This window comes from Castor canadensis, chromosome 7, assembly GCF_047511655.1.
Source record: "Castor canadensis chromosome 7, mCasCan1.hap1v2, whole genome shotgun sequence".
NCBI lineage: Eukaryota > Metazoa > Chordata > Mammalia > Rodentia > Castoridae > Castor > Castor canadensis.
Genome location: NC_133392.1, coordinates 134,667,015 through 134,688,636, shown reverse-complemented (window position 1 = coordinate 134,688,636; position 21,622 = coordinate 134,667,015). Strand labels below are relative to the sequence as shown.

The following is a 21,622-nucleotide window of genomic DNA, read 5'->3' as shown; positions in this document are numbered from 1 at the left end:
GTGAAATATTATAAAGCAACAGCTTGCACAAGTAACAAGCACCCCTCTTCTCCCCTTCAAATATTAGGTAGGAATCACTCCTTGGTGCAAAAGGCACTTAGGACATCTTACAGCCTCAGATACTAATTAAGGCTTTAAAGGACAGCCTGTTTCTTTGTATTCTCCTGGCACCAATAAAAGTATCTACCACAAAAGAGAATTTTAACAAATAATGTTTGAAAATACAGGGAAAAAATGAGGCAGAAATGCCACCATGCATAAAGTAAGATGTTCTTGGAACCTATTCACGGTCCTCTATCACCTGTAGCAGTTGACTACTGCTATCTTGGGGTGAGTTAACACTGCCAGAGAAAGAACTAAGGAAAGGAGTTTTCTTTCTACTTAGAAAAAATTCCTAGAGTTTATGAAGATATCAGCTGAAACCTGGTCAATGACAAAAAGAAAGCAGTGAGACCTACCGAAATGGCTTTTCTCCTGTGTGGGTTCGAATGTGCTTCCTCAAATCACTGAGTGTGGTGAAGTATTTGCTGCAGCCTTGAGATTCACAGTTAAATGTTTTCCCTGTGTGAAGCCTTTGATGTGCTTTCAACCTGCAAAACATCCCAGAAAAATGCCCTATGGCATAATGTACTACAGAGCCTCCCCATGATAGCTTAATGTGCTGCAGAATCAGATGCAGAAGCATTCTATACCCAGTTTATTAGTATCCATACAGTTTCATCCAAACAGAAATTCAAAAAAGTAAATAGCATGGTGGTATGAACATGAGAGACATGCTGCCTGGGCTTCAACTCCTGGCTCAACTGGGGACCCTAAGCCAGTAACAGAACCTTTCTGTGTTTCCACTTACTCAGCAGCTGTTCTGAGGGCCAGCACTTAGAACTGTGCCTTGCACATAGTATGTGCTTTTTAAGTGTTAGCAACTGTTATTTCTGTATCTCCTTATACAAACATGGAAAGAGAAATAGCCATCAAATTGGCAACTCCGTGTTTCTCAGGATAGAAGAAATTATCTTCAAGGTAAGGTGAGAAAAAAAAAAAAATACAGAAGCCTTAGTAAAGATCCTGCACCAAGGGAACAGATTACACTATGCCAGCTACTGAAATCCTGAGGCAAGAATGTCACACCATGAGATGCAAATCTAAACACTATTATTTCTACAACACAAGACATATACAGCTAATGAATGCACAGCTGTGGTTTTTGAAACCCTAAAATCAAACATCTCTCCTGTGGAAAAAAGTGCTCTTCTGTCAGGTCAGAGTCAGAGGCTGGTGAAGCAGTGAAGCAGCCTACCTGTACAGTGTGTTGAACGCCTTCTCACAGCCTTGCACATCACACTCAAATGGCTTCTCCTTCGTGTGCACTCGCACATGGATCCTGAGGCTGTAGGAGGTGAGGAAGGCCTTGCCACAGCCCTCCTGATTGCAGACAAAGGTGTACTCCCCTCGGTGAGTTTTCTGGTGGGTACGTAGGTTACCTGCTGTGCTGTAGGTGCGGGGGCAACCCTCGAAGGTGCACTGGTACCGCTTTACCTGGCAGACAGAGGATATCTCATCAATAAGGCAAAAGAGCTGGGCCAGGGCTTAACTACCCCTGAGCTCAGCTTCAGGAGATGTGGAAAATACAAGTGAGTTTTCATCATAAACACAGATGATGTGTTAACAACTTCTAAGAGCAAAGTAGGAAGGCCTTATTGTTGTTCAAATAACTCATGAACAGTGCATAGGGAATATTCTAAGTGAATGTACCAATAATTTTAGACTCTGGTCTAAAATCTATCCTTTAAAGATGAACATATACTATTCATATGCTGAATAAAGATAATTAATTGCATTCAAATAAAATCTTAATTTTGTTTTAAGGCTTGATTAAACAATGCCCTCTGGCACTCTATCTTGATTAAAACTGGCCAATGCTAAATTAAGTCTAAAGCATCATGAAATTGATATAATTAATTATCAAACTATTTCCCTAGATAGTTTCCATTGTATACTTTCAAGTCTATAAAATTTTTAAAAAAGTATCATGAATTTCTTGGAGTATTTGGAGGTGTGACATTTCTCAACCATCAGCCTCTTTGTTTTCTTCACCACCAAACTTTTTGAAATGATGCTTCCATTACCCTCAATGCCCACGTATTCCTTCAATACTTGGCAAGCTGGCTTACTCACTGTACAAAATTATTCTTTTAAACTACCTTTCATTCTTCCCTATTTTCCTTGACTATGAACATATCCCACTCATGTACCTCCTCCTTCTGAAAATTTGTCCTTCACAACACTAGTTAGTATTCATAAGTCTTTAATCCTAACTTTTCTTCAAAGCCTCAGTCCATATCTCTAACTATAGTACACTGCTATTCATTCAACAGCTACTGAACTATTTTGTCCCAGGCAACACACTCAACACCATAGTTAAAAAAGTAAGACATGCTGGGCGACAGTGGCTCATCCCCATAGCTACTTGGGAGGCTGAGATTGGGAAGATCAAGGTTTGAGGCCAGGCCAGACAAATAGTTTGTGAGACCCCATTTCAAAATAGCAGAGCAAAATGGACTGGAGGTGTCGCTCAAGTAGTAGAGCACCTGCTTTGCAAGCATGAAGACCTAAGTTGAAACCTCAGTCCCACTAAAAAAATAAGTAAGACAAAAATCTCTACCTTTGCCAGGCACCAGTGGCTGATGCCTGTAATCTTAGCTACTCAGGAAGCAGAGATCAGAAAGATCGCAGTTCGAAGCCAGCCCAGGCAAATAATTCGTGAGACCCTATCTCGAAAAACCCTTCACAAAAGTAGGACTGGTGGAGTGGCTCAAGGTGAAGGCCTAGAGTTCAAGCCCCAGTATCGCAAAAAACAAACAAAAAATCTACCTTTAAGCAATGCCAGTTGCAAAGATACAGACATGTGTAAAAACTACTACACTGTGCTTAGCATTCATATACATACATACACAAGGTGCTTTGGAAACATAAAAAAAGGAAGTTTTTTTTTTTTTGCAGTACTAGGGTTGGAACTCAGGGCCTACACCTTGAGCCATTCCACCAATCCAGTCCTTTTTTGTGATACGTTTTTTCAAGAGACGGTCTTGGGAACTATTTGCCCAGGCTGGATTAAAACCACAATCCTCCTGATCTCTTGCCTCCTGAGTAGCTAGGATTATAGATGTGAGCCACAATACCCAGTGTGAAAAAGGGAACTTCTAATCCCTCTTAAGAAAGAATGAAAATCAGTGAGGACTCAGAAACAAGGTATGGCTCTGAACTGAGAATATTTTTCACTTGTCCATTGTTTTTGTTTGCTTGATTGTCTTCAATGAGCTGAAAAGGTATTCCTCAGACAAGTCAGGAAGTAAAAGGCATTCCAAAAAGGGAACAGTATGGGAATTGCAGTACAGTAAGTCTCAAACACTTGAAGTATATGAGAGATAGTAAGGAAAACAAGGAGAAACCATCATTGGATGGCCCATGGCACACACTACCCAGTATTCAGGAAGCTGAGGCAGAAAGATATTTCAAAATAAAGAGAAGTCTCTGTAGTTAAACTATTAAGATATACAAGAATATGATGATGGGAGCCACTGACAGGTTAACCAAGACAGCGACACAATCAGAAGTGGGAGTTTAGGCAACAAATCATTCTGGTAGCATTGTGGAGGATGGACTGGGAGAGTAAGAGAGCAGGAGAGAGAAATTAAGAGAAAAGAAGCAACAGTTCAGGAGAAAGATGAGGAAAGTCTGAAAAAGGGAAGTAAAAGTGGACATCATAAAATGACCTCCATAGAAATTAAAAGGGGTGAAACAACTTGCTATAGAACTGGGTACTGAGGAATGGGAGGGTAGAGAGGCAAAGCTAAGATCAACCCCAAGATTATGGCCCAAACAATTAGATAGATGGTGAGGCTGTTAATATGAATGGGGCTGGATGGGCCCAGGTGGAAATGTCTACCATACAGTTGAAGCTAAAAAGAAAGACTATGGCGGGAGAACTTTGGTTCACAGGTAACAACTGACTTTACCTGCAACAGGTTCAAGCAGGCTCAAGTTCAAGCCCTAGCTCTGCTACTTACTGTGCAACCTCAGGAAAATTAAACTCTCTAAGCCTCAATTTCCTTATTTATAGCACGGAGGAAACAAAAATCTCTTTAAAGTTGTTGCAAGAATTAGAGACAATTTGTGTAAAGCATTTTAATACAGCAATTGGCACTTAATACTCAACTAAAATAATAGCTTTTATAAGAGGACAAAAGATAGACCTCGAAAAGTCACCAACATTCAACGTACTGGTGGAAGAAAAGAAGCCTTTGACAAGGGAGTAGGAGAAAGGGTTGAGGAAGCAGGCAGAGAAGAAAGAATGTCACAGACACCAAAAGAAAAAGGGTCTCAAGGAAATGGAAATGACCAAAATGTCATAAATGAAAGGGGAAGTGGAGGGAGAAACTAAAGATGGTGAGCACAGGGTACTTCTGAGTTGGTTGGTTTTCTTTTTAAGTAAGATAATTTTTTGTTAGTATTGGGGTATAAACTCAGGGACTTGAACTTGTTAGGCAGGTGCTATACCCCTTTTTACTTTAATTTTTTCAGATGGGGATCTCATGGTTTTTGCCCAGGGCCAGCCTAAAACGGCAATTCTACCTCCATCTTCTGCCTAGCTGGGATTACAGGGATGCTCCATCAAGTTAGAAGTCTAGTTCTTGAGCAGACTGAAGTTGAGAATTTAGGGAGGAAAAAAAAGAAAAGAAAGACAATATTTAAAGCCTGGGTGGGCCTAGGGATGGGGCTCAGCAATAGTTTCATGTCATAATGCCTAGTTTTGAAGTCCTGGTCAGAATAATTCTGTAACAGTGCTCCTGCTCCAAACATACCATCTCTGCTCAAATGATAAAGTCCAATTCCGTAGCCTGACATTCAAGGATAGTCCCAGGTTTTGTCACATTACTCAGTAACCAGCCAGCAGAAGGCTCTGTCTAGGACTATCAGTCATAGCACACTCAATCCCAGTTGTAACTCTGAATTCTCACTTCCTGGCCTTTACTCTCTCCTCTCCCTTTACTGGAAATGCCCAGTTCCTTCTTTGCTTTTCTGAGTCTCTCTTTTCCTTTAATGCAAGCCTCACTACCTCCAAGATCCTCTATAATGACTCTCCATGTCGACAGGACAATGCCCTCTCTAAATGCCAACAATATTGAACTATATCACTCATTTAACACTTAACTTACATTGGCAACTATCTTCTCTGCATACATTCTCACTTCCCATCAAGATTAAGATTATCTTCTGTACTGTGAGAGAGGGATTTCAAAATAACTACTGACCAGTAAGAACTGGGACTGTCAATGCTGCAATAAAGGAGTCCACATGTCTCAATTATAAAGCTTATGACTGCGTGAGGCCCTGGGTTCGATCCCAGCACCAAAAAAAGAAAAGACAAAAAAAAAAAAAAAAAAGCTTATGACTGATAAAAAAAAAAAAAGCTTACGAATGATAAAACAAAAAATCATTCTTTTTTCTGTTTTTGTTTTGGGGACAGGGGCTCACTACTTATCCCAGGCTGGTCTAGAACTTGCTATGTAGCCCAGGCTGGCCTCAAACTTGTGATACTCCTGCCTCAACCTCGGTTTGTGCCCCCACACTTGGCTTATACTTTCATTGTTAAGATGTTACAGCAGTTGGTAACTTCTAAGTAACTGCAATAAATAACTACCCCTCCTATCTTTCTGCCATCTGAGTTTTTGTATTTGGCCAATTCACGCTTCTATAAAATATTTCTTCCTCAAGGGAATTCTTCTTCCTTGATTAGTCCTTACCTATCCCAAACTAGAACAGGCATCCTTATTATAGATTCTCATAGCTTCCTGTACAGTCAGTTCTCTCTGAGGGCTCTGCATCTAGGAATCAGTCAACCATGAATTGAAAAGATTTAGAAAAAAATATGTCTGTACTGAACATGTACAGAAATTTTCCTCATAAATACTCCTTTAACAACACAGTACAACTATTTATATAGTGTTTACACTGTATTAAGTATTATAAGTAATCTAAAGATGATTTAAAGTATATAGGAAATGCACATAGATTACAACCTTTTATATAAGGGACTTGAATATCCATGGTTTTTTATCTATGGGAACTTCTTGAACTAATTCCCAATGGATAATAAGAGATGACAGCCTTTCTTTAAAGTAAAATAAAGCGGTTGGGGATTTAGCTCAGTGGAAGACCGCTTGCCTGGCAAGTGCAAGGCCCTGAGTTCGGTCCCCAGCACCGAAAAAAAAAAAAAAGGAAAACAATAAAGTAAAATAAAAATTAAAATGGAAAAATATAGCTAAATTTACATTGTTATCTTTAGTTGCTAGGCACAGCAATATTTGGAAAGCAGCAGGCACTAAATAAATATTTATTGAATGAAATGATTCGACTTAGAGGAATGGCTACTTTTCAGCTGCAATATGAGCTCCACAGAGCAGAGACCACACTCATCTTGTTCACTGGCAACACAACCTCGGAGACTAGCCTTGTGGAGAGTGGTACTCCATTCACATTTCTGAATGTATGAATGAAACAAAACCAACAGGATTTAATCCTAAGAAAGTAGTAACAAAGATTCCAAGTGATAAAGAATAATGGTTCAAGGAGGATGTTCATCTAGGCAAATATATCGGAGATGATGGATCAAGTGTTTCTCAGGTCTAGCTACCCCAGCACAGTAAGTTCAACGAAGTTGCAGAAGCAGAGTGGGAGGCAGTGAGTACCAAGAAAACTTGGCTGAAAGAGAGAGAGGCTGAGGGGGGGGCGGGGAGAGAGACAGACAGACAGACAGACAGAGAGACAGAGTCCAAGGACTCAAAGTTAGGAGAAAACACAGGCTGGAGAAAGTTATTTGTATTTGAAGGTGGAGCAGACAGTTGAATGTCAAAGCAATGCCTGCTCCCTCCATAATAAACTTAAGAAGTGAATAATCTCTCACCTCATCTGAAGGAGACAGTAAATGCAAGTCATCATTCTGTGTCTTTTAGAATTATTTAAAAATAGCAAAAAGGGAAACCCTAAACCTCCTCAAACTGGATCAGAACAGGAAGTTACAAAACACAAGTATGTAGATTTTCATGATTGCACAGAGGAGGTATTATAACATGGGGTACCTTTAAATACAACTAAGATTTAGCATCTATATGCTCAAAAATTGTGCTCCCAGAATTATATTGTGCTTGATGCTAGGAATACCAGAAAAAAAAAGGTCCTTGCTCTCAAGAAGCTCAAAATCAAATGGAAAATCAAACAGATAAATAGGTAAGAACAAGACAGCCTAAGAAGCTGTGCTAATAATGGATGTTCAACACACTAGGGGAATATATATAAGACTCTTATACTTGAGATGACTAAGAAAGACTCATGGTGATACCCAGGCTGGATTTAAAGACCTGAAAGAGGGGTGACATATAATTAGTTTGCTTATCAAAATGAATGAGAGCATCTACAGTATGAACACGATGTCACTGAAGACTCCACTAGATATTTTCCAAGAGAACTTAAGACGAAGCATGACTAACTGTCTTACATAGCCTCAAGCAGCCGGGGATGACTGTTGGTGAGCACAAGTTCTATTCACTAGGGATGGAATCTAATGCTGGTAATGGGTAGGAAGCATAGTGTTCAGAGTGCTGATTTAAAAAGTGTTCTGAGCAGTTCTAAAACAGAGAAATATTTAACAAAGATGATTGCCCCGTTAAGTCAACAGAACCAAAGAAGAAAGGAAAGATGGAGGAGATAAGCAGAAGTAAGAAAATTAAACACTGGAACTCCAGAAGAAAAGAACAACTTCTGGAAGAAAAAAAGGCTGGGTTTCTGCTGGAAAGAAAATAAAGAAAGAAAGAAAGAAGTGAGGCTGGAAGAAAAGGAAATAAGACTGAAAGAACTAGATTCTACATGTATTTTTGCCTATACAGTAAGAGACTGGAGTCTGAGCAGATGAGCACTCTTACAAAGAAATGACTGGGCGGACTGTGATGGCTATACAGGAACTGCCCTTCCCACCCCATCACTAGTGATTTCCCTCCCCTCTGCCTGATATCGAAACCGTTTCCCACACTGGCACTGATCTCATTTCTTCTACTCCAAAAAGGGCAACCAAAATGCTTGAATCAGAAATACAGGAGCTCCAAACTGACCCTATTTCTTTGATAGCTCTCCCATCACCAGCCATCAGAGCTGAATTCATACATTCATCATTTACCAAAACTGTTCCCATACCTTACCCCTCTCCCCTTGCAGAACTAATGACATCCTCTTACCCTCTTCAGTTCTCAGCACTGTTTACACTCAACAGGCCTCAGTGTCTGATTTTTGCTGTCTTTGTGAAAGTGATGTGCTATGACAAAAAGCATAGGCTGTGGCGTCCAGAAAGAGCACAGTTCAAATTTTGGTTCTACCTCTTGACAGTTGGCAGCAACCAACCATCTAAGCCTCAGTTTTTCATCTGTAAAATGGGAGCTAGCCATAGCTATTTTGTAAGACTGTTATGAAAATGAAATACAAAATTATATTAAAACCCCCTGGGGCCAGGTGTTGTGGTGCATGCCTGTAATCCCAGTTATCCAGGAGGTAGAGATACAGAGGATCACAGTTTGAGGCCAATCTGGCAAAAAGTTAGTGAAACTCCATCTCAACAAACAAGCCCAGTGTGGTGGTACACACCTGTAATCCCAGCTACACTGGAAGCACAGGTAGGATTGAGGTCCAAGGACAGCCCTGGGCAAAAACACAAGACACTATCTAAAAAAATAACAAAAGCAAGACAGGACTGGGAGCATGACTTAAATGGTGGAGCACCTGCCTAGCCAACATGAGTTCCTGAGCTCAAAACCCCAGTACTGCCAAAAAACCAAAACAAAACCCTTACACAGCAACTGGTATGCAGCAGGTATTCAACAGATACTAGCTATTTCACCCTCACTCTACTACTACTGCCAACACAATAGAAGCCTTCATTCTTTAGCTCCTCAACTTTGCCTGGTATCCCAAATGCCCACCATAGAAATAACTTTCTGTGGCCTAGTACTAAGGAAGTCAAAGAGAAATGTGGCAAGGGCTGATGTTCATAGAATGCCTGCAGGGGACCATGAATATCCTTATTTTAAAACACAATTACGAATGGAGGCTCACATTCCACAGGGGTATTAGTACAACAGAGTTCAGCTAATTAGGAGAGGTACCAAGACCTACGTAAACTATCCCGGAACCCAACTACAGTTTATAACCTTGACTCAAGAAGAAAATGTTTCTCCAAACAGTTCCTAATAAAGAACACTTCAACACTTAACCTCTTCTTGAACAGAGAATACCTCTGACCTCCTGTGAGAACTATAAGGAAGAGAAAGCAAGTGAGCATTTACTGAATAACCACAATGTACCAGACATTATGCTAAATGTTTTATGCATATACTGTTGCATATTTTTATATCCATAAATCCCATTTAATCTTCACAGAATGCAACAGGATATTTTTATTTCAATTTTACAGAACAGGAAACAGAGCAACTTGCCCAAGGACACATTGCTAGTATATACCAGAACAAAGATGGACCACAGGTTGAAACCATCCTTCACAGAAGAAACAATTTTAAGAATAAGCTTGATTTAAATAAAAGAGGGAAAACCCACTAATATTCAAGTTCTTTCTCCAATGTCTTAAAATAGCAATATTTTAGCAATACTTAATAGGCTGTAGCCTTTATAAAATGTAAATTTAAGACCTATATGGGCTGGGGGAATGGCTCAAGTGGAAGAGTAAGATGGAATGCAAGGCTCCCAGTTCAAACTCCCAGTACTGCCAGGTGTGTGTGTGTGTGTGCGCGCGCACGTGCGCGTGTATGTGGTTTATACATATATATAAAAGACCTATAACTCCAACATTACCAAGCTTGAAATCCAGTATGTATATAGCAGCAAACTTGTCCCTTTCCCTGACCAGTGGGCTTCAGTGATGGAAACACTGACAACAAAGAGAGATATGTAATACACACATGGCAGTCAGGGAACACTGATAAAACGGCTTCTCGTGCTGGTAAATGGAAAACATATAGTTAGTCTGAATTCCTACAGAACCTCACACATGTGGAACCATCAGCAGTTTCCCTCCAGACTCCAAGCCTCTGACAGCAGGGACTATTTCTTTGTACTTACTGATATTTGACAAAAGCAGTTAAATCAAAGCTTGGGGGGAAATGAATGGCTCCTTAACACTAGACTTCCAAGCAGACACTGTCTGTCCTAGTTCTGAATGATAATTCCATGGGAGTTCAGAAGGGGACATGCAAAGAAATGTAATCACAGTATGCGAAGAGTGAAGGTGGAGGGTTCCTCTCCAGGAGAGTCAAACATGCTAGTTTGTCTGACTGCATCACTCAACTGCCCCAGGGATTTACACTGAGGAATAAGGTTGGAACTAGGTCTCCTAAGTAAATGGACACAGTGGTAAAATGCTCCAAAACACTGGAGTCAGATTTTTCCTGTGTGTGTGTGTGTGTGTGTGTGTGTGTGTGTGTGTGTGTGTGTGTGTTGTGTTGTGCTGTGCTGTGTTGTGTTGTGTTGTGTTGTGTTGTGTTTTGCTAGGGACCAAACCAAGGGCCTCTTGCATGCCAGCCAGGCAAATGCTCTGTCACCAAACCATAACCCCAGCAACCACCACCACCCCTTTTTGAGACAGGGTCTTAGCGTATGGCCCATGATGACCTTGAAATCATCTTCCTGCCTCAGCCTCCCAAGTGCTGGGAGTACAGACATGTGCCATCACATTGTCCTCCCCACCCTCTTACTTATACTTAAAATTTGTTAGGATAGCCAGGTGCTGATGGCTTATACCTATAATCCTAGCTACTCAGGAGGCAGAGATCAGGAGGATAATGGTTCGAAGCCAGTCCAGGCAAATACTTCACGAGACCCTATCTCAAAAAACCTTTCACAAAAATAGGACTGAGGAAGTGGCTCAAGGTGAAGGCCCTGAGTTCAAGCCCCAGTACTGAAATAAATAAATAAATAAATAAAATAAAAAAATTGTCAGGCTAAAAAAAGAAATCTCAGGCTATGGGAATAGTTCAGTAGTCAGAGGTAAAATGTTTGCCTGCTACAAGCAAGACCCTGGGTTCAAGCCCCAACACCACAAAAGTAAATAAATAAGGAAGGAGGATGAAAAAGGACAAAAGAGGAGGAAGAGAAGAAGGAAGGAGAAGAGAAAAAGAGGAGCAGGAAGAACAACTACTCCTTTGGAATGTCGCTGGAGACATAACGCATTTATGGGATGTCCAGAAGCAATGTAGCAGCAGCTAAGTCACAAAGCATCATTGTAACTACTTCTTGGTAAAGATGGATATTCTTTTTCATCAGTACACTGGAATATGTTGATGCATCATGAAGAACATATTTTGCATGATTCCTAGGTTTCTTCATACTTCTTGGCAACTATAGAGTAGGAAGGTCAGTTAACCATTGACCTTAGTACATTATGTTCACCAATGTGAACAGAGGTAGATGAAGAGATTAACTAGACAGTCCTGGCAGGTTCTCTGGAAGGGCACAGATGCAAGAAAGTTTGGGATAACATGGACTGAATGAAAGAACTAAAGGAACCACTACTTAGAAATCTGGGGTAGAAAAGCCTTTCGGGAGCAAACCTTCAAATGCTTTTAAGCAGAATGACAATGTTTTGACTGAAATTTCTCAAAGCTACCAATCAATAGGGAACAAAAGCAAATATGAGAGCTTGAAATGTGAAATTAGATTCAGAATGACCAGTGGTCCTTTAGTAGGAAAAGAGCGTACCTATGGCAAGATTCTAGTTGGCTCACTTTTGCACAAAACAAGCATGATGAAGAGGGGGGGAAAAAAAAAGCAATCAGTAAGCCAACTACACAATATAGAAAACAATAGAACAATCAGGGCCAAACGGGAAAATCAGGCTAAAATCTAACTCAGAAAATATATTGCTTAGAAAGCCAAGAAGACTAATTAGTTATCAAATGATTTGATTTCTCAAGAGTAGCCCCTGTGCATGGAGATGCAGGGAAAAAAAACAAGTCAAAAAAAAAGTGGGGGGCAAGGGGCTGAAGCAAGGGTAGTTAAGAGATCATGCAACTGTTACTGAACAGTCATAAACACTGGCCTCTTCAGGGCAATTAAATGGATTTAAATTCCAAAATAAAATCACTGTCAAATCAGAAGCTAAGGTAAAATGGTGCTTCAAGAAGGAAAGTCTCCTGAATGTCTGGTCATCAAGCAAAATATCTAAAGACTATAAAGCCACTGTGGCTTCTCCCTCAGTCCTCATCCAACCTTACACCTACAAGTATCAAAACTAGCTTACAAAATCTTCCACTTAAACTTCATGGATAGAATGGAAAAATTGGGCAAGGGGGCAGAAAGAAACTAGAGTGAGATAAACCCACACAGACTGAACAAAATGCCATAATCTCCTTGCTCTTGTCCTATTCAACGTGATTATCAATGACCTGAAGCCATGAATGGCAAACAAGGTTTGCAACAGAGTAAGCCAACCTGTACATAGCAAGTGAGAACACGACAGCTAATATCTCTAGCTGTATAATCACTCCTCTCTACCACTTCTCCTCTTCTGCCTAGGTTGACATTTCCCAGAATGTGCTCCACACAACCCTGGAAATGAGACCTGAACATGGTTTTCTAAGTTTACAACATTTGCATTTTCTTCCTTCTCAGTTATCAGCACATCAAAGACTCTGAGAAGTATGATAATAAATAAACTTCTGTCTTGGTGTAACTTAATGTTGTTTTCCCAAATGTATGCTCATGAAAGACTTTTACATAGTAATGACAGTAATCATTAACTGAGGATAGCCAAAAGTTAGGTCCTAAACCAATTATTATTGCCTCATCAACTCTGCTTCCTCTGACTATCAAAATTAGGAAAAACAAAGCAAAAACACTAAAAAGTTCAACTTGGCACTCCCTGACTCCTGTTCCCTCATCCCCTCCCCAGTCTTCAACACTCAAACTCTGGCCTCAGCAACTAGTGCTCCACTGAAGGCCTTCTCATGATGTGAACCACAACAGCACAACTGCCAGAACTGTGGCTTCTCTTTGGCTCCTCAATCCCTCTGCAAAGTCACATAGGAATAGTCACTTTTTTTTCTTTTGGTGGTACTAAGGTTTGAACTCAGGGCCTCACTATTGCTAGCAGGTTCTCTGCCACTTGAGCCACACCCTTTGCCCTAATAGTTACATTTCTTGACACTTCCCTTAGCTTCAGAGTGCTTCATTCCTCCCCCCCCTTTTTTTTTTTTTGACAACTGATCTTCTCTAGTTCCTCATTCCTCTTTCTTTTCTTTTTTTTTTTCCCTTGGGAAAAAAACATAATAATTTAGTAAATACATTCAAATGCCTACAAAGCATCAGGTCCTGTTGCAGACAGTAGAGAGGTAGAGATCTGAACAACCCAAACTCCTGTCGTGACATTTACATTCTAGTTGGCTAGAAGTGGAGGAAAAAAAACATGGCTTTGGATTCTTCTTCATGCATTGTAAACGTACTCCAGCTTGTCATGATTTTCTTAAAATGTGACATTACAAAGTCCTCATTCCTCTTTCTAATCCTTAAATTCTCAGATCAACTCCTACTTCATGGATCCACAATTCTAGTCTCTTTCACTTCAGACCCGTATTTCCAATGGGCTTTCATCTGGTGCTTGTTAATTCTCCCCAAGGACTACATATTCAATAAATTCCAACCAAACTCATCAATTTCCCCACCAAACTTTTTCCTCTTCCTGTCTTGATTCTTGTTAATGGAATCACCATTCAGGGAGAGAAGGAGGGGAAGGGTAGAGAGCAGAGTTAGTTGTTTCCTCCTCAGTATGCACACAGCATGAGTGTGAATATGAATTTGCCTCTGTTAAAGTACCTACCACAGTGGATACTTAACTACAAAACTCTTCACCAGCTCCATCACTCAGCTGTGCTAAGACCCAGCAGAAATTCAACACACTTGGAAAAATGGGTGAATCTTTTCAATTAACATTATTCAAAACTTTTAAATCATACCCAACTCATGACTCATTATTCAAACTCCAAAAACATACCGAGTTCCTCGTGTCTCCATAAAAGCTCTTGATTCTTTCCTTCATCAGATTTAAATGAAACCCCAAGCCTACACTCCAGGTGTCTTCTAACTGGAGCATTAAGTCCACTTTCCTCCTGCCTCCAATTACTACAGATGCTAAAGAACTTTTTCAAAAATGCTACTAGAACCACATTGCTCCCTGGCTCACAAACCAATGGATTCTCGCTATTTCCAGAACACAACACAACCCTTAACAATGTTAGCACTGCCTTCTGGGTTTGGATCTCTGCTATCTTTCCATCTTTATCTCCTACTACTCCCTATGTTCTAATTCAAGGGTTGACACACTTCAGCCAGTAGGTCAAATCTAGCCAGCTGCCTGTTTTTGTAAATAAACTTTTGTCAGAACATGGCCATGCTCATTCAGTTATGTATTTTATTTATTTATGGGACTGGGGTTTCAACTCAGGGCTTCACACTTGCAAAACAGGCACTCTACTGCTTGAGCCACACCTCCAGTACATTTTGCTCTGGTTATTTTGGAGATGAGGTCTCACAAACTATTTTGCCCAGGGTGGCCTCCAACAGTGATCCTCCTGATCTCACCATCCCAAGTAGCTAGGATTATAGGAGTGAGCCACTGGTGCTAGGCTTTTATTTTATTTTGGTGCTGGGATTGAACCCAGGGCTTCTGTATACTAGGCAAATGTTCTACCATTTAGCTACACTCCCACCCTACTTGTGTATTATCTTTGGCTACTTTTGCGCTACAATGGAAGAGTTGAGTAGTTGCAACAGAGACCATATAGCCTGCAAAGCCTAGAATATTTATTATTTAGCCCTTTACAGGAAAAAAATGTACTGACCTCTGTTCTAACAAGATAACTGACCATTCCCTGAAAATGGCCTGTTTTTTCTATCTCCATTTCTTTGTTCATGCTGTTCTCATCTCCCCTACTTTCTTAAGTCATACACATTCAGGTTTGAACTCAAGGCTTTGCACTTACAAAGCAGGCACTCTACCACTTGAGCACACCTCCAGTCCATTTTGCTCTGGTTATTTTGGAGATGGGGGTCTCTCGAACTATTTGCCTGGGCTGGCCTCAAACCATAATCCTCCCAATCTCAGCCTCCCAAATAGTTAGGATTACAGATGTGAGCCACCAGGCACCCGACTACTTGTACACATTCTTTAAGACCAGTTCAAATAGCACATTTTTCTGGAAGTCTTGCCTGATCTTAAGGTGAGCTTCTCTGTGCTCCTAGTATGGTATTTCTACCACTCCTTCACATTTACTGCATTATGCCGAATGTTATGATTGTCATAAGCAATAATTGTAAATTGACCTAGTCATCTGCAACCTCACAAAGCATAATAGCCCCTTGCTTTACAGATGTTTGTTGAACTCAATGATTCCCTATAAGCTCAAATACTGGGCTGAAATCAGTAAGATAATGTTTAGTAGGAAGAAATTCTTAAAGCTTACATGCGATTCCATATTTAATTGTATAAGACTTAGCTGCACTCATGAGAGTAATAGTGTTTCTCAATTCCAGCACTACTCACATTTTGAGCAGCTAATTCTTTGTTGTAGGGAGCTATCCTATGTATTGTAAAATGTTCAACAGCATCTTTAGCCTCTATCCACTAGATTGCATCTCCCCAGTGTGACAACCAAAAATGTCTCCAGACATTAATAAATGTCCCCTGGGAGGAAAAATTGCCCCCAAGCTAAGAACCATTATTCTACAGGTTTCTAAGTACAAGCCAACAGTAATATGCTGTTGCTAATAAAACATAGACTACATAGCAATTGTAGTACAGTGTCCAGATTAAGAGATAACAGTCACATAGTATTCAGTGTCATTGACTCACACTTATGAGATTGTGCTCAACTCCGAATTTTAAAGGGACTTTGGAAAATTGGAATTCATTCAATTAAAGGTAACCAGGCCAATGAGAATCTGGGGGAAAATGTCATAAGAAGGATATTTAGTACTGGGGATATGGCTCAATTGTTAGAGTGCCTGCCCAGCAAGCATATAAGGCCCTGAATTCAAACTTCAGTACCACTATGAGGGAAAAGAATGGAAGGAAGGAAAGGAAGGGTGAGGGAGGGAGGAAGGCAAGGATGGAGGGAGGGAGGGAAAGAATATTTAAATGGAAGTGGTTGATCTGTACAAAAGAAAATAAAGAGAAGCTATGGTCTTTAAACATGATGGGATGTCCTATAGGAAAGAGGCTACTATGGAAGGCAGAATTAGAATTAGAACCAATGAGCACCTGTGCATGAAGGCAGATTTGGTTCTATGCAAGCAAAAGCTTCCTATCAGAGTGGACCAAAAACATATTGGGCTGAACTGTGAAAGACTGTGCTCTTACTCTGGGAGTGTTCATTCACAGACCAATGAACTGATATAAGACATTCTGTAGAGAGAATCCTGCATGGGGTGGCAGGTAGGACAAGATGGTCTAAGATTTTTTTGTAGCTCTGGGATTCTAAGGCTAGAGCCAAATGTCACGAATGAGCTATATACATACACCGTAGGTGATTTTAAGACCTTGATTACAGAAAAAAGAAAAGTATTTTCTCAAATAATTTATCCTAGTTCTGCTTGGTAACATCTTACATATCTTATATTTAGTCTTCAGCACTGTAACTACTAGTGACCTACTTTTTCTAATTAACCTATAGTAATTCCTGAATAATGTTAACCACTATGTTTAAACTGTATCTTTTTTCCCACTAACAATTACCATTAATATAATTTGTAAAATGCTTTACAGTTTTCAAAGCGTCCTGACACACATTAGTTTACTCCCATTACCTAAATATGAATATGACAACTTCTTAGATAACCTACTCATTTGCTGTCTCTTGCCTAATTATAAAAGCTATCTATCCTTTATTATTTATTAAATATTCATTAATAAAGCATATTCCAGTAGATACTCATCTTCAAAACAAATCATTTGTACACAACCAAAAGATAAGCCAAATCTAATTATTTCACTATCAGATAATCCAAGCTTAATTATTTCAGCATCATAAACATGGATTTACTTCAGTGAAATTTTTACTTTATTCATGATTTGGGGAGGAAAATTTGAGATATTACAATTTAGTATTCCTAAATTACAATGTGGCCACACAATTCCAAAAGTTCTAGAAAGCAGTAACACCAAAACATAAAAGCGTGTGTCGTTGACAGGCAAAACTGCAGTAGGTTGTAAGCCCAGGGACTCCTTAACTCCCCACTTAAAACTGCCAACAAGAGCTGTGTAAGAAGTTGTCCCAAAGCCAAACTGGGCCCGCACCCTCCACTTTACTTACTTCTTTACGTTTTGTTTCTGGACATTCCGACTGCAGAGTAAGAGTTGCACCTTCGATATTTCTTGGCATGGGTGTGGAACCAGGGTTTATAGTCAAATGAATCTGATCTGGTGAGATAATGTGTTGCACGTAACCCTGGGACATTGCTTCCTGATCTATTAGGAAGCCCTCTTCGCCCCCTACTAGAAAAGGCAAGTGTTCTCCACACTGTCCATCATCATCTTCATCCTCCAAAGTGCCAGGGTCCTGCTCAATAAGAACAGTGGTCCTATCATAAACAGTTCCAGATGAGGAAGGCACCAGTCCGTTTTCATCCACAAACCTGAGCATTTTGTCTTCGGGGGTCAGCTCATCTTCCTCTGCCTTAAAGAAGATGATGTTGTCGTCTGGACTGTGTTCACCCATGGTTCAACCGTGCTCAGCTCAATTGTGAGAAATGGAAAGGTAATGACCTTTCTGCAAGAGACAAAGCCAGAGTAAGAGGCATATCCTAAGACCCACTGATCTCCTTAGCAACCTCAGAGTTAATTTTCCCTTTCCTTAAAGAGCAGGTCAAAGTAAATGAAAAATCATCTTTCTGGGAAATTTTTCTTTTAATTTTAACTTTGATAAAATCGAGTACCTCATTCTAAAGAGAACACTGACTTTTTTTCAAAAGTTTAAGAAGTAGCAGTTATAAGACCTTCTAAATGTGCCTACTGTCAATTTGAAGGTTGGTCAAAATACTTAAAAGAGGATAAAGAAGCAAACAGAAAGGTGGGTGCTTCAAGGATGACTTGTTAGAAACCTTAAGGCAATCCCATTCAAATATTCCTTAACTCATACCATGAAGCAGACACGGCGTCATGTAATCCACAGTGAAAGAGGCAAGGCTTTGGATGCAATCACCTACAAATCCTGGTTTTGCCCTTTATTACTTAGGTAACTTTTCTGTATCTTCTTTTTCGTATGCCTGTGGTGGGACTAGTAACTCCTGTTCTCACAAAGTTCTTAGAAGTAAAAGGCAGAATGTATGTAAATACAAGGCCTAACAAACAACAGAAGAACCAGTGTGAGAACAAGTGTGAATTCCTTCTCTCCTTCCTAGAACAGAGATTTCAGCTTCTGGGTGGAGGGGCTAATCCTTCATAAGATACATCTAATGGAAATCACTTGAATTACTTATCTCCTAAAACAATACAGGATAGACCAGAAGCTATGCTTGTACAGTGGGATTCTGTCCTGAGGGAATGTCCTTGGTATGGTACACTGACACTTACTAGGAGCTCAGGAAATGTCAGTTAAATGAATGAAAGACATTCAGGTATTCCCTTGGAAAGATACACTCTCTTGGGGGAAATACCGCATTTGAAGCTTTCATGATCCAGAATTCTTCCTAAAACCTGCAAACACACAGGTTCTACAAACGTGGGTCAGGCAGAACAGAGAATTTAAAAATTCAGCACCTCACTTTTACTTTTCAGCTTGGCTCTGCACTTTCTTCTGCTCAGGGTTAGAAAGTACGTCTTTGAGTAGGGGAGCGGCCAGGGGTAGTTACTAGAGACAGGTCAAGGGATCCGATCCGGGAGGAACCCGCCCGACCCCTTGCTCTGGCTTACGCAACCCCACAGATGCACATTTCGCAGTAGCTGAGGAGAGATAAGAGGACCGAGAGCCGAAATGGGCTGCTCCGGCACCAACTTTCCGGAACAAACAAGACCAGGAGGTCTGAGGGTGGCCGAGGAGTGCGAACGGAGCACCCTAGAGAGGCTGGGAAGAGGAACCTGTCTGGGATAGCCCAGGACTACACAGCAAAATCAGAAGACAGGCTGGGGGGAGGGGGGCACTATGAGACAGGCGAAGAGGGGCAGGGTCCGGGTCTCCATGGAAACAGGGAAAGGGGGGCTGGATACCCATCCCCATGGAAACGGAGGAGGGGTGGGGTCCCTCTGCTGAGCAGAATGAGGTGTTTACTGGAAATTGCTTCAGGACGAAGCCTAAGTCCTGCGCCCCTAGCCTAAGTCCTAGCCCAGGTCGAGTCTAGTTTCGCTTTTTACCTTCGCGGCTCCCGGCAACGGCGGCGGTAGCAGCTTCTTCCCTCCCCAGCGGCACCATGATTGCCCCCACCTTACCAACGTCACTTCCGCTTCCGCCTTCCGGAGGAAGGGGAGGACGGCGACTCGGTCCCCTCTGGAACTTCTGGTAGGCTCCAGCGGTCTGGGGGCTGAGCTCGCGCTTCCAATTGGCAAGCGGGAGGGGCGGGGCGAGGCACCGCGGGCGTGGCCGGGCGGTGGAGTTTGTGCGATGCGGTGAGGCGCCCGAGGCCTTCGCGCGCTGTTCTTGAGGTCAGGGGTCCGTGGCTACTTCAGCCACAAATTTGAGATCTCCTCAGTCCTCTTGTGCCACAACTTCAGCGGGAAGAGTCCCAGCTCGGGACCCCTGGGGGCGCGGCTGTGACGTTCCCGAACTTCTCCCTCAAAGGCTCCAGAGCCACCTTGTCACCCAGCAAAGCTAACTCTGCGGGAGGCTACAGGAAAGGGAAGCAGAGCTAGGAGTGTTCCAGCCAGAGAGGGTGCCGCGCCTCCTCCCTTCTCACACGCTTCCCCGAAGCGCAGTTTCCTGTCTCCTCACACTCCAGCCCACGCTGGCTGTCCCAACTTTTCTCGCCTGCGGAGGACTTTCACGCTAGGGCCAGTCGACGCCACCTAGTGGCCACTCGCTTTCTTGACCATTTCCACTCATCCTACCCGCCAGCCTAAATCGCTGGACAAGCAGTGACACTCCAGCGTCCAAGAAGCGATCTTGCCTGTCCCTCTGCTAGGCTCCAGCCTTCTCAAGATGCCTGCACGAGGAAGCTGTTTAGACGCTCCGAGCTACCACTGTCACTTGTCCCATGAACTACTTCTCTGGACTATCAGAGTGGGACAATCCCTACTCTGGATTGGGGGCCCAGGGACACAAGCTCTTGCTTGAAAAATGTGAATAGTGTCTCTTATCCACCAGACTGCTAGATGGATGTCTCTTTGGTCCCTGACCAGCTGTTTCAATATGCAAGCCTCAAAGATCCAGCGGGGGTAAAAAAAAAATACACAACAACCACTGTTAAAAATATTTATCATTAAAATATATTACACATATGAGAAAAGGGATACATCCTAAACAGTTTGGAGGATTTGCTGGTCTAGATAACATGGCGTTCCACCAGCACCCCCATTTCATCCGTGCTTTCAGAGCTGAGGAGAGCCTATCTGAGCAGGAAGAGGGTAGTTTCCCTATGAGACACGCCCTCAGATTGGGCAATGGAAGTGCTTGCTGGTTGAGGGTTGTTCATCCAGGAGCATCCATCGGCATTCCTGATGTCCAACTCATTCTCCTTTCAGAAGACTTTGTTTAAACATCTGATCACAAGGAGCTGAGCCCAGGCTAAAGGGAAGGCACTGACTACATCCTGGAGGCAGGTTGAGTGAGCAAAAGTACACTTACATAAACAATTTTTAAATAAAAAAAATTAATAGAGATCTATTTGTGTTAAATAACTAAAGTTGAATATCAATGTCAGTTTTATTATGGATTTCCCCCATGTTTTCACAACGCAGCGCAGACTGATAACCAATGGCACTGACAAGGGGAAGATCTAGGCTCAGGAAACAGGCAGCTGCCATTCTTGCTTCCAGGAGGCCGCCCATTATCTTAAGGCATCATCGCGTCAGCTGAAACAGGTGGGGCTGGCAATTGGCTGCCTTGGGTCAAATTGTTGGAGGAGACAAAGCAGCTCAGAGTGGGTTGCAGAGAAACTGGTGAATAAACTCTTGAGCCTTCCTCTTCTCTGCCATTTCAAGCTTTTGGTGACCAGCTGGGTTTCGAAGCAATAAGCTGCCAAATATGCTAGCTGTGTGTGGAAAAAAATACAGAAAACAAATGATTCCGCAAAAAAGAGTACTATTTATTTTTGTGTTATTAGCAGTATTTTCTGCTTTAGAAACCAAACAGCTGGGTGTGGTGGTTCATGCCTAAAATCCCAGCACTCTCAAGTTCCAGATCAGCCTGGGCTACATAATGAGTTTGTGGCCAGCCTGAGCTCTATAAAGAGACCCTGTCTCAAAAAAAATTTTTTTGTAATAAAAAACAATTTGGGTTTTTAAAAAATTTGTTGCATGCTAGGCAAGCACTCTAGAACTGAGCTACTCCCCCAGTCCCAAACTGAGTAAACCTTGCCCAGAGTT

The 21,622-nt window shown here is 41.6% G+C and overlaps 2 protein-coding genes across 12 annotated transcripts in view; both read right to left on the bottom strand.

Moving 5' to 3' along the window:
- Mtf1 (metal regulatory transcription factor 1) overlaps positions 1-19,569 on the bottom strand; it is a 43,078-nt gene extending 23,509 nt beyond the window's left edge. For both annotated transcript variants that reach the window (XM_020173656.2, XM_074080538.1), the window contains exons 1-4: positions 19,457-19,569; positions 17,421-17,876; positions 1,298-1,536; positions 459-590 (exon numbers count right to left, since the gene is read on the bottom strand). In XM_020173656.2, the coding sequence (XP_020029245.1) occupies positions 459-590; positions 1,298-1,536; positions 17,421-17,825 (776 nt within the window). In that variant the 5' untranslated portion in view covers positions 17,826-17,876; positions 19,457-19,569. The remainder of the gene's footprint in view (positions 1-458; positions 591-1,297; positions 1,537-17,420; positions 17,877-19,456) is intronic.
- Positions 19,570-20,496: 927 nt separating this feature from the next.
- Positions 20,497-21,622, bottom strand: part of Inpp5b (inositol polyphosphate-5-phosphatase B) — a 54,056-nt gene continuing 52,930 nt past the window's right edge. For all 10 annotated transcript variants that reach the window (XR_002212988.2, XM_074080529.1, XM_074080530.1 and 7 more), the window contains one exon: positions 20,497-21,288. Coding sequence is in view for 9 of the 10 variants with exons in the window: in XM_074080529.1 (XP_073936630.1) it covers positions 21,173-21,288 (116 nt within the window). In the remaining variant the exon portion in view is untranslated. The remainder of the gene's footprint in view (positions 21,289-21,622) is intronic.